The sequence below is a fragment of the Halichoerus grypus genome, chromosome 4 (genome assembly GCF_964656455.1).
Source record: "Halichoerus grypus chromosome 4, mHalGry1.hap1.1, whole genome shotgun sequence".
Lineage (NCBI taxonomy): Eukaryota > Metazoa > Chordata > Mammalia > Carnivora > Phocidae > Halichoerus > Halichoerus grypus.
This window is the reverse complement of record NC_135715.1, coordinates 175,041,343-175,055,625: the sequence shown is the minus strand read 5'-3', so window position 1 is coordinate 175,055,625 and position 14,283 is coordinate 175,041,343. Positions and strand designations below refer to the sequence as shown.

Genomic DNA, 14,283 nt, shown 5'->3' with positions numbered 1-14,283 from the left:
CCAGGTGCAGCCCACACAGAAATGACTTTTTATGTTATTAACTCTGGTGGAGAGAATGACCCGGAGCATAGGAGCTGAGCTGCCATGGGCCCTTCTCACCTTAGAGCACTTGATGTGGTAGTGCAGATAGTCCCGGAAAGTGTGGATCAGGTTGATGGTGTTGTCTCGAGCACTGGCATTGGTGTGGCGAGGGAACAGCACTGCCGGCAGGGACACAAACAAGACATCAGGGTGTAACATCAAGCCTACAGTCAGCTCTGATCTCTCCCTGCCTGAGGACAATGCACTTGTTTCATTATGCCTAGGCTTTGTCAAAGTGTTCTCCTTCCCGAGGAAGGGATAAGTACTGTAACAGGGCAGGTACCAGGGAGTGCAAATGGAGGAGATCATGGCAGAACACCAGGGCTCCCCGGGAAAGGGCTTAGTGCTGGGCATCACACCAGGTCTGGGCTCTAGCCTGTGGCTGTGCGTTCTGCCATCCATGCCCCGCCTGCCCCACGCCTACCAGCCTCTGCCTCTGCGGCACGGCAGTCTCCTGAGAAGGTGGTACCGCTGGCTGGGGGCGCGGGGGGACTTTGGAGGAAACACCTTATTAGACATCAGCATTAGGAAACAAAAGCCTGCCTATCTTCCATCCATGGTGCTTGAGCCTTCAGAGGCACTTGGTTCCAGAAGATTCTGTGGTCTTGTGGTGAAAACGAGAGACTCTAAGCTCCCAGGACCTCAACTCTTCTCATGAGGACAGGTAGCAGGAGCTGCTTTGGCCGGGGGATGAGAAAAGCCCCTCCCATGGTGCCATGCACTGAAGCCCCCTGTAGCCACTCCGCCCTCTTCACCCCTCCCTTCAGCTTTCTGGAACCCTCTCCATCTCCTGTACCTACTCTACTCAGTGGTCTCGGCAGCAGTAAAATCCTCCAAGTGGGAGGTTTGCTAACATGAAAAGGACTACCTCAAAAAAAGGGTGGGACCTCTGTGTCAATTTGCCGAGAAGAAACGAACAGCAGGACAAGAGCTAACTACGTGGCATAGCGACTGTACCGTTTCTGCAGCATAACGAGAAAGGCTGCCAATTAAACCACATGGCGTGCACTGTAAGCTGCGCCCCAGCCTCAAGGACAGTCAAGTGAAAGAAAATGCGTAGCTTAGAGGTCATGGAACATGGTAAGTCGGTGGGCTCACCACCAATAAACAGGTACACCTTCAGTACTGAGGTGACTTAAATTTCAGAAAAGGCAACATTTTAGTGCCATCGGGTGCAATGTGTGAATGAGCTGTTATTCCCAACTGTTAGCTATAATCAGAAGCCAAGCTCACTGGTCTGGAGTAACCATAAGAAGGGAAGACTTGAACTTCTTCAGTGGAGTAAGTGAATCATGGCCAGAGCTCTGGCTTAGTAAGCAAAAAACCAAGAAATGTCAAATGCAAGAGAACTGCCTCCCACCCAGCTGCTTAGTGATGTTCATGTGGTCCCGACTCTTAACACTTGACATCAGGGGCTCTATTTTTTCCCCCAGGATTTAAGAAAAACAGGGAAAAAAGAAAATGATTATGGCACACCCTCCTACAGTCAGAGCACGGGCATATGAGAACGGTCTGGTACGCCTGCTTTTGCCCCTTTCCCATTTTAACAAAGGTCTGTGCCGTTTCAGGCACCCTGCAGGGGAAACCACCAGAGGAGCACGACCTGGCATATCCCCCCAGCCCGCTCACCAAAGGTAATGTAGCCAATGTTGTCGCCCACGGCAGCGTCGGTGTCTTTCAGCTCCAGAGGAGGTTCCCTGTGGCTAAAGAGGACCTGTGGGGCTGTGTGGCTGGCTCTGCGGCCTTCTTTGAACTCCTGCACAAAGCAACCAGAAGAGAACCTGACGTGAGATGAATGGCAACTTCCACTACAAGGCTGGCCCTGCGGGGTGTGACTTCTGTAGCACCCAGACCGGCAGAGGGCTAAGAAACACCTAACACGAAGCAGGACAAGTGCCGGCTGCTACCGATGGGATCCGGATGCAAAAAGCAAAGACCACAGAGTACTTAACAAAGCTATCTTCAAAATGGAATGAGAGCATTCTTTTTTTTTTCCCCAAAAGATTTACTTAAGAGCTCGTTCATGAGAGAGAGAGAGAAAGAGAGAGAGAGAGAGGAGTGGCAGAGGGAGAGGGAGAAGCAGACTCCCCGGTGAGCAGGAAGCCCGATGCAATGCGGGACTCCATTCCAGGACCCTGGGATCATGACCTAAGCCAAAGGCAGATGCTTAACTCACTGAGCCACCCAGGCGCCCCTGATGAGAGCATTATTAATCCTGTTCCCTTTCTCTTGTTTGGGAATGACAGAGGCAATTAAAGAGGCAATTAAAGTTCATCTGACACTAAACAGACGACGAACTGCAAAGCATTAGAACCAGGTTACATTTAGGTTAAGGACTACTGCTGATTGTTTCTTTTGATTTCATGTGAGGAGCCTGTATTTATCAGGAAATCTTGAAAATCTCAGGGTGCATGGAACCTAGGCTCTAGCTTGCTTAAGACTCAAGATAAAATCTTAACTCCTTTCATCTTTGCCTGAAAGCCCCTTATGAGCTGGCCCATTTCTCACCCCTCCCACCCCCATCTCTGCTTCTTCCCCTTTCTTGAAAACCAGGCTTTCTCAGGGCTCTGGAAGTTTGCACAAGTCCTGTTTCATGGAGGTATCTTAGACCGTTACTGTTTAGAATCCACCAATCAGAACTTTAGACTAAATGTAAGCCCTTCTCAGGGGCAGAAGACAACGGAGTTAAAGAAGCTGAGTTGTTTTAGGGTTCGCTGAGAGGAGGAGGCTGTGTGACATAAGTGAAAGCCTGACTGTTAATTCTGGTCTTGAATGGCTATAGACTCAATCACCACCACTCTGCCTAAGAGCTCATCATCCATAACAAAACGTCCCCACCCTCATCAAACGACAGGAAAATGAGGATGTAAAAACCAGGCCATTCCCCCATGTTTTAATCTTCAAACCTCAAGCTTTTCTAATGCATACATTCCTTTGTACATACCAAAGTGATACAAGGCATCCCTGTCTCAACCCAGACCTGCAAGAACAGAACTAGATTTTCCAGCAATGCCAGTAAAACAGGGTGATCCAAATTCACTGAAGGATAGCCGAAGGACGGAACCAAGGGCTAGGTAGTTCTAGGAGTACCGAAAGCATGCTAACAGGGCTGTTTGGTCTGCACTGCTCTTCTGCTGCTGCTCAGCTATGACTTCCTCTATCCTGCCATCTCCAAAAGACTCGGGTAGCTGGCTGCCATCTCGTCGGGAGTTCCCATGTCTTCTAAGTCTCTACTATGGCAATTTACTATGCACTAAAGCATCTGGCTTCTCTACCAGGTTGTAAGCTCTGCAAGCCAAGGATCCTCCTTTATTACTCTGTATCCATTCCTCTTCCTTCAAAGAGGCTGGCTAGCACATGGCTTGCTGAATGAAAGTAAGCACTTTCTACCCTAGCTGAGTTACAGCTGTCGCACTGTAAAGGAAGGGACAGGAACAATGCTTCCATTTGTAGGTAGGAAGAATGCGCACAGGGCAGCAAGCCCTCAGCAAATTAGTGGCAAAAGGATAACATCTGAGGAATTCTAACGCCCAGTCTGGAATCTCACCTGTTCCACCACCCTGCCTCCTGAGCTGGCACTGCTTGGCTTCTAAAGCTTGGCGGAAGATAAACTAACATAGCCAGGTTAGGTTAGCTCCCTATCTTTTGTTTCTCAAATGAAAAATACTCGGAGAGGTATGGAAGGAGTCAAGATCATTCAAAATGGAAATTCCTAAAGCAAAGCTTCTGAGATTACCCTTCTCTAGAAAACGTTACTTTTCATTCTGCAAAGGGGTTGGGAGGTTTTCTCACTTTTTATTTTTACTCTTTAGCCCCCCCCTCCGGGGGGGGGAGCAGAGAAAATAGAACAGATAATAACTGCCAGCATTTTCTTGTGTTTAGTAAGTTTCTCGAAGGCTCCAAATCACTGGTACCTGTTGGCATTCATACCCAGATGGGGTGAATGTAAACCCATGGTGACCTATTAGCGTGGCTTCCATCAGTTCTGTGTATGGAAAATGACACGTGGATCTGGTTAAAAATGCACTTCTGATTTGGGTCTATCCTTTCGGCGCTGTCACGTCTTTGTTTCTTCTTGGTACGCTCTCTTAAATAATACTTAAGAAACAAATCAACCAACCCACCCAAACAGTCCTTTTTCATTAGGGTCTTTGTCCTGTGCGTGTCAACAATGATGCCTCTTTTTTCTTCCTCCAACTAGGATGTCTTTTGAATATCACAATACTATTTCTCTCTTCCATCAAAGCACAATTTATGATAGCAAGTTCAGAATAAATCCAAGTATACACAGAAACTGAGTATATGATAAAGGTAGCATCTTAAATTGGTAGTATAAACATGGGCCTTGAAACAATGGCTACTGAGAGCAGTGGGTAGCCATTTAGAAAAAATGATGGATGCATCTTTCATACCATATACCAGGAGAAAACTCTGAACAGGTAATCAAAGATTATGTGTAAAATATGAAACCGTACAAATACTAAAAAATAATACAGGTACATTTCTTTACAATCTTAGAGTAGGAAAGGAGTTTCTAACTATGACTCAAAATCTAGGAGCCACAGAAGAGACTGACTTAACTATGTGAAAATAAACTTCTGCGTTGAGGGAAAAAAAACTCCACAAACTCTAATGACAAACTGGAAAAAATATTTGCTACTCCTACCATAGATAAAAGGCTAATCTCTCTAGTATATAAAGAAATAGAGAAGATTAGTAACCCAATACAAAAATGGGTAAGGATAGAGACATCTCACAGGGAAGAAAAATAAATAGCCTTCAACCTAAGAAAAGATGTTGGACCTCGTTCCCAAGAGAACGTAGATACCATTTTCATCTATCAGATTGGCAGAAATCCGAAAGTCTGACAACATACTCTGGGAAATCGGGCACTTTCATGCATTGTAGGTGGGAGGCAAAAGGGTACAACCTCTGTGGAGGAGGGTCTGGCAATATCTACTAAAGCTCCTGACTTTCACTCAGTGCTCCCACTTCAGGAAAACATCCTACAGCTATAACCACACAGGCAACCAGGTAGACAGGGTTCTCAACATCCTATCTTCACACCTGCCTGAGAGGCAGATTGCTTGTGTCTTGTCCCTGAACATACAGAAACCAGTGGTCTCTGTTTAACTTTTCTTGGTTATGGGGCGGACGTTAAGATCTAAAAACATGAAAAATACTCTAGTTCACCATACTCTATAATCTCCAAAATTGTATTGTTCCTAATGCTTTTCACAGAATGAGCAGTGACATGGTATCTACCAGACTTTCTCTAGTGCTCAGCTTGCATGCTGACAAAGATAATGCACCAAAGGCAAACACTAAAATATCCATGTGAGTGGGGAATGGAAACTCCGTCTTTTTCCCAAAGGCAGGAAGCATCCCTCAGAGTTGGCCTCCTGACTGCCAAAGCAGGAATCGTGTTCTGACCAAACTGGAGGTCCACGCTGGGAGGGGAAAACCCATAAAGGCCCACAGCAAGCAAGTCAGTGACGTGGAGGAACTTCAAACAGTGTCCCTGGGTCCCAGCATTCTGTGCTAGGCATCCACTGTTCTAGGAATTTAAAATAACGAAGTCCAGGAAAAGTCTCAGATGATTTATTTTGGAGTAAAATCTAGCAAAATAAGCCCAGGTTTCTAAGGTCATTTCAAATAAATTGCCCCAGCCTTCGACTCCGTGGAGAAGGAGGCAAGGCAGATGGCTTCCCGAGCACAGCCTTTTCACAGCCCGGGACACCAGCTGGGGCTGCATGGTGCCAGTCCAGTCACTAACTAGAGATACTGTCAGTGCAAAAATGCAGAGACTTGCTTTTCCCTTTCAGACCAGTGCCCTACTGCATGTATTTTGAGGGAGGAGTTTAAATTCATATGCAAAAAAATACACAATACTCTCCTAAGGAATAAATCTCCTGTAAGCTCTCCAAGATAAGGTCTGTTTAAAGCATAAAATGGAACAAGACTGGTAAAAAACCAGCCAAATCTAAATATATACTTCATAGCTTTTAAAATTAGTTTGTCAGTCTGGATTCAGCCCAATTTCTAAGCTACTGCATTTAATTCCCCTGTCAATTCTGCCTAAAAACAGATGAAATGCCTGTCTGGAAGCTTACATTTAGGACCCAAGATCTAGGTCTATATATCTGTGTGTATACACACACACACACACTCTCTCTCTCTCAAAGTTGAGTACTCTCAAATGCTCAAAGTGTCAATATCCTAATTTTTCTGCATTGTGGCTCCAAAATTAGAGTTTCTGATTAATTAGACTAAACACAAAAAGCCACTAGAGATGGATGAAATTGAGGCTCTCACTTTTGAGTATTTCCCTAGCTGCTTAGAGAGGATACCCATAAAATATCCTCACTACATTAAGCACAACCATTTTTCAACTCCATGTAGCAAAAAAGATTCTGTCCCGGAATTCTTAAATCTCTTCACCCTGCCAAGCAACACAATGAACGTACAAAAGGTGTTGGAAAATTTATCCACTGTACTAGATATTGAATGCTGAGCCATCTCAGAAGAAATCAGCCTGGTTATCACTTCAACGACAAGCTCTCATATCTCAGAGCCAGCAACTGGTTAGCAGACAGCATGACAATACCACAATGGGGTATTGTATCAAACTGGAGTCCGACTGTACCAGAAATCCAATTACAAAATGTCCCACTAAGCCCCGTTCCTCTTCTTGGTAGGTGAGCTGCTTCTGAAGGAGGCGCTCTATGGTGACCTCAGGCAAACTCTGGCCAATTTGCCTCGCTGTCTGCTCAACGACTCTACCCTAACTGATGTACTATCTACTACTTAGCAATTTTCTAGAGATTCCGTTCTGAGAAGACTTTAGTACTAAATCAAGCCAAGAATGGACCTTGCCAGAAACTGCAGGAAGGGTAGGAAACATGACTAAGCTTTAAATCGAAGACACTATGGCAGCAAGGGTGCTTAAAACTCAGTCATACCATTAGTATGTTTAATCCTCAATTCACTCTCCAGTCCAATCCAGTCCTGCAAAAGGCTAAAGGCACTAAGGAAAAACTACATGCAGTGAGTTTGGTGGGAGCTGTTTAATGAAATCTTCAACAAGTGCCGGCACCCTCAGAGTGGCCAGTTCTCTCTTCTATGCTCATGGTGTGCTTCAGTGCCAAGGTATAAACCACCACCATGGTGTCCCCCCATAAGACATCCGATCCATACCTGCATGAACACTTTTCCAATGACCACATCGTCATCATCCTTGAACACTGTGCTGAAGACTACTGTGACTCTGTCCTTTTTAGATTCAACGTACCTGAGGGGAACAAAACGCATGAGGTAAGAAGTACAGAATCAGCATGAGACTTTGTCAAGAACTCGATCTCCAAAGTGAAGTAGGTGGGTAAAGTCCTAAATCTCTTAGTTCATAAAACAAGGCATGTCAAGGGAGACTCAGTATGTATGACCAACAAAGTCAGTATAACACATGCATGCCCTGAGAGAGGCAGGAGAGGAAAATCACCCTGAGTAGCTGGTACTGACTTGTCTGTGTGGTAGGACATGGAATCTAGGGTTAGTAACTCTCAGAACTTCACTTTAAAAAATTTCTTTATATACTAGGAGAGTCCTACTATGTAGATGATTCAAGAGTTGCAAACACACAGAATGCACAGCCCCCTCTCCCTCCTCGTTACCCAGGCTGTATGACTGAAGGGGACCTTCAATACTGGTGCCTTAAAGGAAAGCACTGGATTCCCCTTTCATCTTTTGCCAACTTCTGATATCTGGAGACCAGCAGAAATGGCCCTCTTTTCTCCTCTGTCATCTACATCCTGGCTTAAAGAATTTTATGAGAAAGACATGTTAGGGGGATTCACATAATAGAGCTTAAGGTCTGACTTAACCATGTATCTTTCAGTAAGGGCATGTAACAGCCACACCCAGGCTTTAGGACCAAGTTCTATACTCACATGGTCTCATCATCCCTATAATGGATAACTGCCCTGTTCTCGCCTTCCTTGCCCTCTTCTTGGAATTGGAAATATTTCTCAAAGACAGAGGCAAAACAATTTCGTTTCAACATGCCAGCCTGATGCACAATGGAATCCTTGGATGCCGGCAGATTTTCAAGGTCATATAGCAAAGAGACATTGTACCCTGGAGAGGTGAAAAAAATCAAAAAACAAAAAAAACAATGGTTATATTAGGAACAAAACCAAAAAACTTTGCAGGTTCTAATGACATTTTATTTTGTGTCAGTGTCCATACTTTTAACCGAGGTAGATTGCTATCCATTCTCATCTGCCTCAAATGGCAAATGAGGTTAAGATAAAACTTTAATTCTTATAAAACCACTGTAAATATATATGTAGCTAATTAACAAATGCTATGCAAAAATTTGAATCAATATCAAAGATGACTGATTACAAATAAGGAATAGGAAGAAGCCATAATCCAGGAACTTTAAGTAGAAATTTAGTGTTCTAGACACAGTAGTGAAGGGGGCACTTGTGTATGCTATCAAGCTATAATAATAGGAGTTACAGATTTTCCTCTGATGTTTTAACTGCCAAGTGCTAACATAAGTCAGCAGCTGGGTAGCTTTTTGATTAAAAAAAAAAAAAAATACCCCCTTACATACCATCACAAACCCTTTGTGGTAGGAGGCAAGGTATGGACAAATCTAAAAAATATGCGCGCGTGTGTGTGTATAGTGTGTATGTGTATACTTCCCCAGTAGCTTTTACTTGTAAATGCTATAAAAATTTCACAGTGTTTTAAAATATTTTACTTCATTTGATCTCTGTAAGAATTCTTTGAAGTAGGCAAGCCAGATATGGTTATTCCCATTTTAGAGGGAAAACAAGTTCAAAGGAGCAGAGTGCCATGCTAAATGCAGGATGATATAGAGGTGTAAGCAACTCTATTTTGAGTTGAATAGAACTGGGTCCAAATCCTGCCCTTGCCACTTTGTGACGTGGACAAACTATCTAACCTCTGTAATTCCTGCATCTTATTTAAAAAGGGTGGTGAAATGGGGGAGGCCCTTGGGAAAATTTAGAGTGTTAAGTATTTTAAAGTGCCCGGAACACAGTAGGTCATCAATAAATGGGACCCGAAGCCAAGTCTGCTGACCACTGCACACTATTCTCCCTCTTTACAGCATGTTGAGTACGAGTTCCAGCAAACACGGTTAGGACAACTGATTAGTTAATCAAACAATTAATACATGCCAAAAAGCCTACAGGTGGCTTTGCAAGAGTATCTGTACATCACTGAGGATCATTTCATAGTCTAGGTAACTGCTGGGAATAATTTTACCAGAATTGTATGAAATATCTTTTTTTTTAAATTTATTTATTTATTATTTTTTAAAGATTTTATTTATTTATTTGACAGAGAGAGACACAGCGAGAGAGGGAACACAAGCAGGGGGAGTGGGGGAGGGAGAAGCAGGCTTCCCGCCAAGCAGGGAGCCCGATGCGGGGCTCGATCCCAGGACCTGGAATCATGACCTGAGCCGAAGGCAGACGCCTAACGACTGAGCCACCCAGGCGCCCCTGTATGGAATATCTTAAACATTTATACTTTGTCACTATTTAATTTTTCCCCAAGAGCATTCCTGAGGTCTGTTTTTTGTTGATCTTCACGGAGAACATGGGCTATCTAAATCTCTGTTCTAGATTGTGCTAACATATTTTTGGCACTCCAATATTAAATAATACCAATCATCATTCCATTTTGGGTACCTGAAAACCAGATAGGCAAACAGACTACAGGATTAAAGATTAGACAGAAAACGAAAATATATAGTTGAGGTTTGTTAGTTTTTTTTTTTTTTTTTTTAAAGATTTTATTTATTTATTTGACAGAGAAAGACACAGCGAGAGAGGGAACACAAGCAGGGGGAGTGGGAGAGGGAGAAGCAGGCTTCCAGCTGAGCAGGGAGCCCGATGCGGGGCTCAATCCCAGGACCCTGGGATTATGACCTGGGCCGAAGGCAGATGCTTAACGACTGAGCCACCCAGGCGCCCCGAGGTTTGTTAGTTTTAAGAAGCCAATAAAACTAAGTAAAACTATAGCTAAAGTCAGACTCTAAGTAAGGCTTTGATATGATAAAGAGAAACATACTGAGGACAGATTAAAAGTAAAAATCTAGTATGGCCTGGACAACTTGCCCAGACAAAGCCACAGAAAAACAGGAGGAGACACACTACTTTCACACGTTTTTATACTTTGCACTTCTATGAACACAAGGTCTGCAATCTGGCAATGGCCTGTGCTTTTAGCAGGAAGTGGAAGAAAAGGCCCAGGGACAGAAACATAAGCACTCCAGTGGTTCTGATAGATTGTAGGATATGAGCTGGGTCAAGCATGCCCAAGAGTTCCAACACAATTTTTTCTGTTCTAGTTCTGTTTCTTTCTTCCTTTCTTCCTTCTTCTCTCTCTGAAATTCCTTGATTCCCCTTATAGCCTAGTGTTATTTATTTTTTGGTTTTTATTTCTCGATATACTTTTACCATCAATTTGGGGATGAACACATTCTAGTATTCTTTATGGACTGCAGTCAATGCTCCCACCTACAGTACTCCTAGTAACAAGTTACATCCCAAAGACCTCTTTCTGTATTTGGTATTTTGTTTCCACAGCATACAGAAGACAGGGGAAGGTCTTCTATTGGGACTGGTGAGGCATGTCACTTTATAAAAATGAAAACAAATAAGCAAACAAAAACCACACAAGGGTTGGGGGAGGAAATAAGCTAGCAAAAGTAACAGCTGTGAAAAGACAGATGTACTTCCTTCTTAGAACAACTTGCTAATCAAAGTACCACAGGAACAAAATGCTAGTAATATTATGTTCAAAGGAACTTAACCACTTGGTCCTCATCAGGGGGCCGAGCTAAATGCTTCAGAATTTGAGGCTACCACTTATTCACAAAGATGAAAATAGTGTTCAGTTTTTCTGCTTTAAATTTCCTGTAAAGCAGTAGGAACGTAGCTGCTGTAATCAAGGAAGGCCACAGTGCTTTTCAATTCCTCTGGCTGCAAAGAGGCTATTTATTCTTTATTACAAGAATGGGTTAAAAGGGGGGCTGAAATTTTTGTTCCTTGAATATGTGAGAATAGTTGTGTTTCCTTCTCCAAAAGTGCAGAGTACAGAAAATGGTACTACTAGGGGCTAGAGTGAAAACCAGTGTTTGCTCAGTCTCAAAAGGCATTTTAATCACCACGAGCAAACAAAAGTGGCTCACTGGTTGCAAGTTACTTGGCTCCACCACATAAGTGTTAAAAATGACACACATCAGTTCTGCAAACCACACCGTGTACCATTACTGGACAAAGTAAAGCCCCTTAAAAACTATTTTTATGGAGAGGGTTGAAGTGCAAACTGGGCTCAGGCAGAAATATTTGTAAAATGAACAATATTTAAACGAAATGCTTTGGTTAAAAAATAGCAGAGTACAAACATGACAGGTCTCTTTCCATGTCACTCCACAGTTGCTCATATTACTACATACCTGATTCGGGATTTACCAAGAAACTCCCGTACACCCTCTTTAATAACTAGAAAATACAAAAACAAATGTTAATCCAAAGGTCATGATATTGTCATTATTTTTTTATTTTTATTTTTTAAAAGATTTTATTTCTTTATTTGACAGAGAGAAAGAGCACAAGCAGGGGGAGTGGCAGGCAGAGGCAGAGAGAGAAGGAGGCTCCCCGCTGAGCAGGGAGCCCAATGTGGGACTCGATCCCAGAACCCTGGGATCATGACCTGAGCCGAAGGCAGTCGCTTAACCAACTGAGCCACCCAGGCGCCCGATAATGTCATTATTTTTAAAGCACTGTATTTGCCACGCTTCTTCTAAGACAGAATTTTTCATTTGGTGGATGGGACACTGAATACACAAGGGGAAGCAGATATATCTGAGTTCCCAAGCAAGTCACTCATGGAACTGAGATTAAATCCAAAAGGTTAGGGGCACCTCGGTGGCTCAGTTAAGCATCTGCCTTCGGCTCAGTACATGATCTCAGGGTCCTAGGATCGAGCCCTGTTCAGCAGGGGGTCTGTTTCTCCCTCTTCCTCCTACTCATGCTGTCTCTCGCTTTCAAATAAATAAATAAAATCTTTAAAAAACCCCACAAAACCTTGCTTAAAAAAAAAAATCCAAAAGGTTAATCTAGGATCTGTTTTTCAATCAAGCTCATCTTTTACTCTTTTAGGACCTGGTCACACCCTTTGTATGTTCTCTGTTCTCCTCCTGTATGTCGTATATTTGCACACAATCATTTTTGTTTTCAAGAGTGCAAAAGGATGTTAAACCCAAGTGAGAGTAGATTATGTTACCAACTAAGTACAGGCTGAACCAGTAACCCAGGTGAGTGAAGAGATAAAGCCAGAATTGCTGGGAACAGATTCCAGTTAGCCTGCTTATCTTGCAAGCCTTAAAATTATTTAGCTCATCATCAGTTTTATGACAAAAGACAAGAGATCACTGAACCACAGCCATTTATTTATACTGGTGGGTCCACAGAAAGCTGTACTCTCTAAATGTCCCTCCCCTCAAACCAATACTTACTGCTGGCTACTCTCCAGCTTTGGGGAGTAAATGATAAAACAAGAACCCTTTATACACCTTCCTATTTCTGTCAGAGCGACTGCTTTACCCGGTGGAAACTGTTCCTAGGCTGACAGTTATAAGAAAGAAACCTTTTGGAAGGACTAGTTCAGACTTAAATGTTATATAGGCTACATTAAGCAGTAGAAAAAAGCAGCTACCGGATGATAGAAAAAAATAAACATTAGAGCCATCAGAACTTAGTAACTTTTTGGTATTTAGTAGTCTTGTTTAAAAGGCAAAACAGACATGGCTTATTCTTTTTTTTTTTTTTTTAAGATTTTATTTATTTGACAGAGAGACAGGGAGAGAAGGTAACACAAGCAGGGGGAGTGGGAGACGGAGAAGCAGGCCTCCCGCTGAGGGGAGAGCCCGATGCGGGGCTCGATCCCAGGACGCTGGGATCATGACCTGAGCTGAAGGCAGACGCTCAACAACTAAGCCACCCAGGTGTCCCAGACATGGCTTATTCTTAAACCTCATTAAAAACATACTTAGGGAGGGAAGGTGTCGTCACTATTCCACAAGGGAAAACGGAGGTCCATGTATGTAACAGTATATGTAAGATTAGTACAACAGGCTGCAGGGTTTTGTCTCTAGACATTTAGTCAATTTCTCAACACTATCTCACCACAAACACACTAATGATCCTCTGGAATTTCCTGGGATATCAAAAAAAAAAGGATACTTAATCTATGACAAGTTACCAAATTAAAAGTGAACAAAAGCACTGACTTTTGTTTTAATTCTAAGAGTTACAATTGCAGGTTTTACAGGATTCCATCAGCCAGAGACAAGCAGTGCTAATGCAGGTAGTCCGAGAAGGGAGCTCCCATGTGCGCAGGCTCCGGTCTCTGCACCCACTCACGCCTGCATATGGGGACTGGCAATAAATAGAGCTGAGTGAATATTGAGGTTTTTTTCTAATCTTACTTTCCATGCACCCTCTAGATATTAAAAAAAAAAAAAAAAAAAGCGCAGCAGCAAACCATGTATTTTACGTCCTGTTTCAAAAATTATCACATGGTGAGGTTCTTTCCTTTCTGTTCTTAAATACTCTTTAATATTCCACATATTTATTTTACCACTTTCCTACAGCTGGAAGAAATTCTCTATCTGCAAACTATGGACACAGAACAGACCTCAATGCCCGACTGTGAGCACACTTGTTTTTATATAGGCAAATGACAAGTAATGCCACATGCAGTTCCGACCTAGTGACCATACAGCCACTGTAAGATTATCTCTTTTACAGAAGAGGAACTGAAGGGAGCGGTTAAGGTCACAGAGTTTGTTGGTGGCACAGAGAGATCTCACCTTTAGGTGCACCATATACTACTTCTCCTAAAGACTCTTGCGGTGGGGGGAGTAACAGGCACATCCCAAAAGAATTTTAACTAGCATGGAATCTCTGAGCTGCAGTACTGCACCGTGTGTCCTGTGGGTACTTGGAGGAAGGGGAAATTCGATGTGGAAGAAAAAAACATAGCTCCTAAGATTTAGTTTAATTCCAAGCTTAATATTCTGAAATCTGAAAGGTTCTTAGAGCCAAACATACCCTGTTTAACTCCTCTGCTCCTTCCACTTGGCAAAACCAGCCAACA

General features: G+C 43.0%; 1 protein-coding gene across 2 annotated transcripts in view; it reads right to left on the bottom strand.

Moving 5' to 3' along the window:
• ARPC2 (actin related protein 2/3 complex subunit 2) overlaps window positions 1–14,283 on the bottom strand; it is a 29,920-nt gene that overhangs the window by 3,559 nt on the left and 12,078 nt on the right. For both annotated transcript variants that reach the window (XM_036083113.2, XM_036083111.2), the window contains exons 5-9: window positions 11,579–11,624; window positions 8,028–8,214; window positions 7,279–7,372; window positions 1,711–1,837; window positions 100–200 (exon numbers count right to left, since the gene is read on the bottom strand). In XM_036083113.2, the coding sequence (XP_035939006.1) occupies window positions 100–200; window positions 1,711–1,837; window positions 7,279–7,372; window positions 8,028–8,214; window positions 11,579–11,624 (555 nt within the window). The remainder of the gene's footprint in view (window positions 1–99; window positions 201–1,710; window positions 1,838–7,278; window positions 7,373–8,027; window positions 8,215–11,578; window positions 11,625–14,283) is intronic.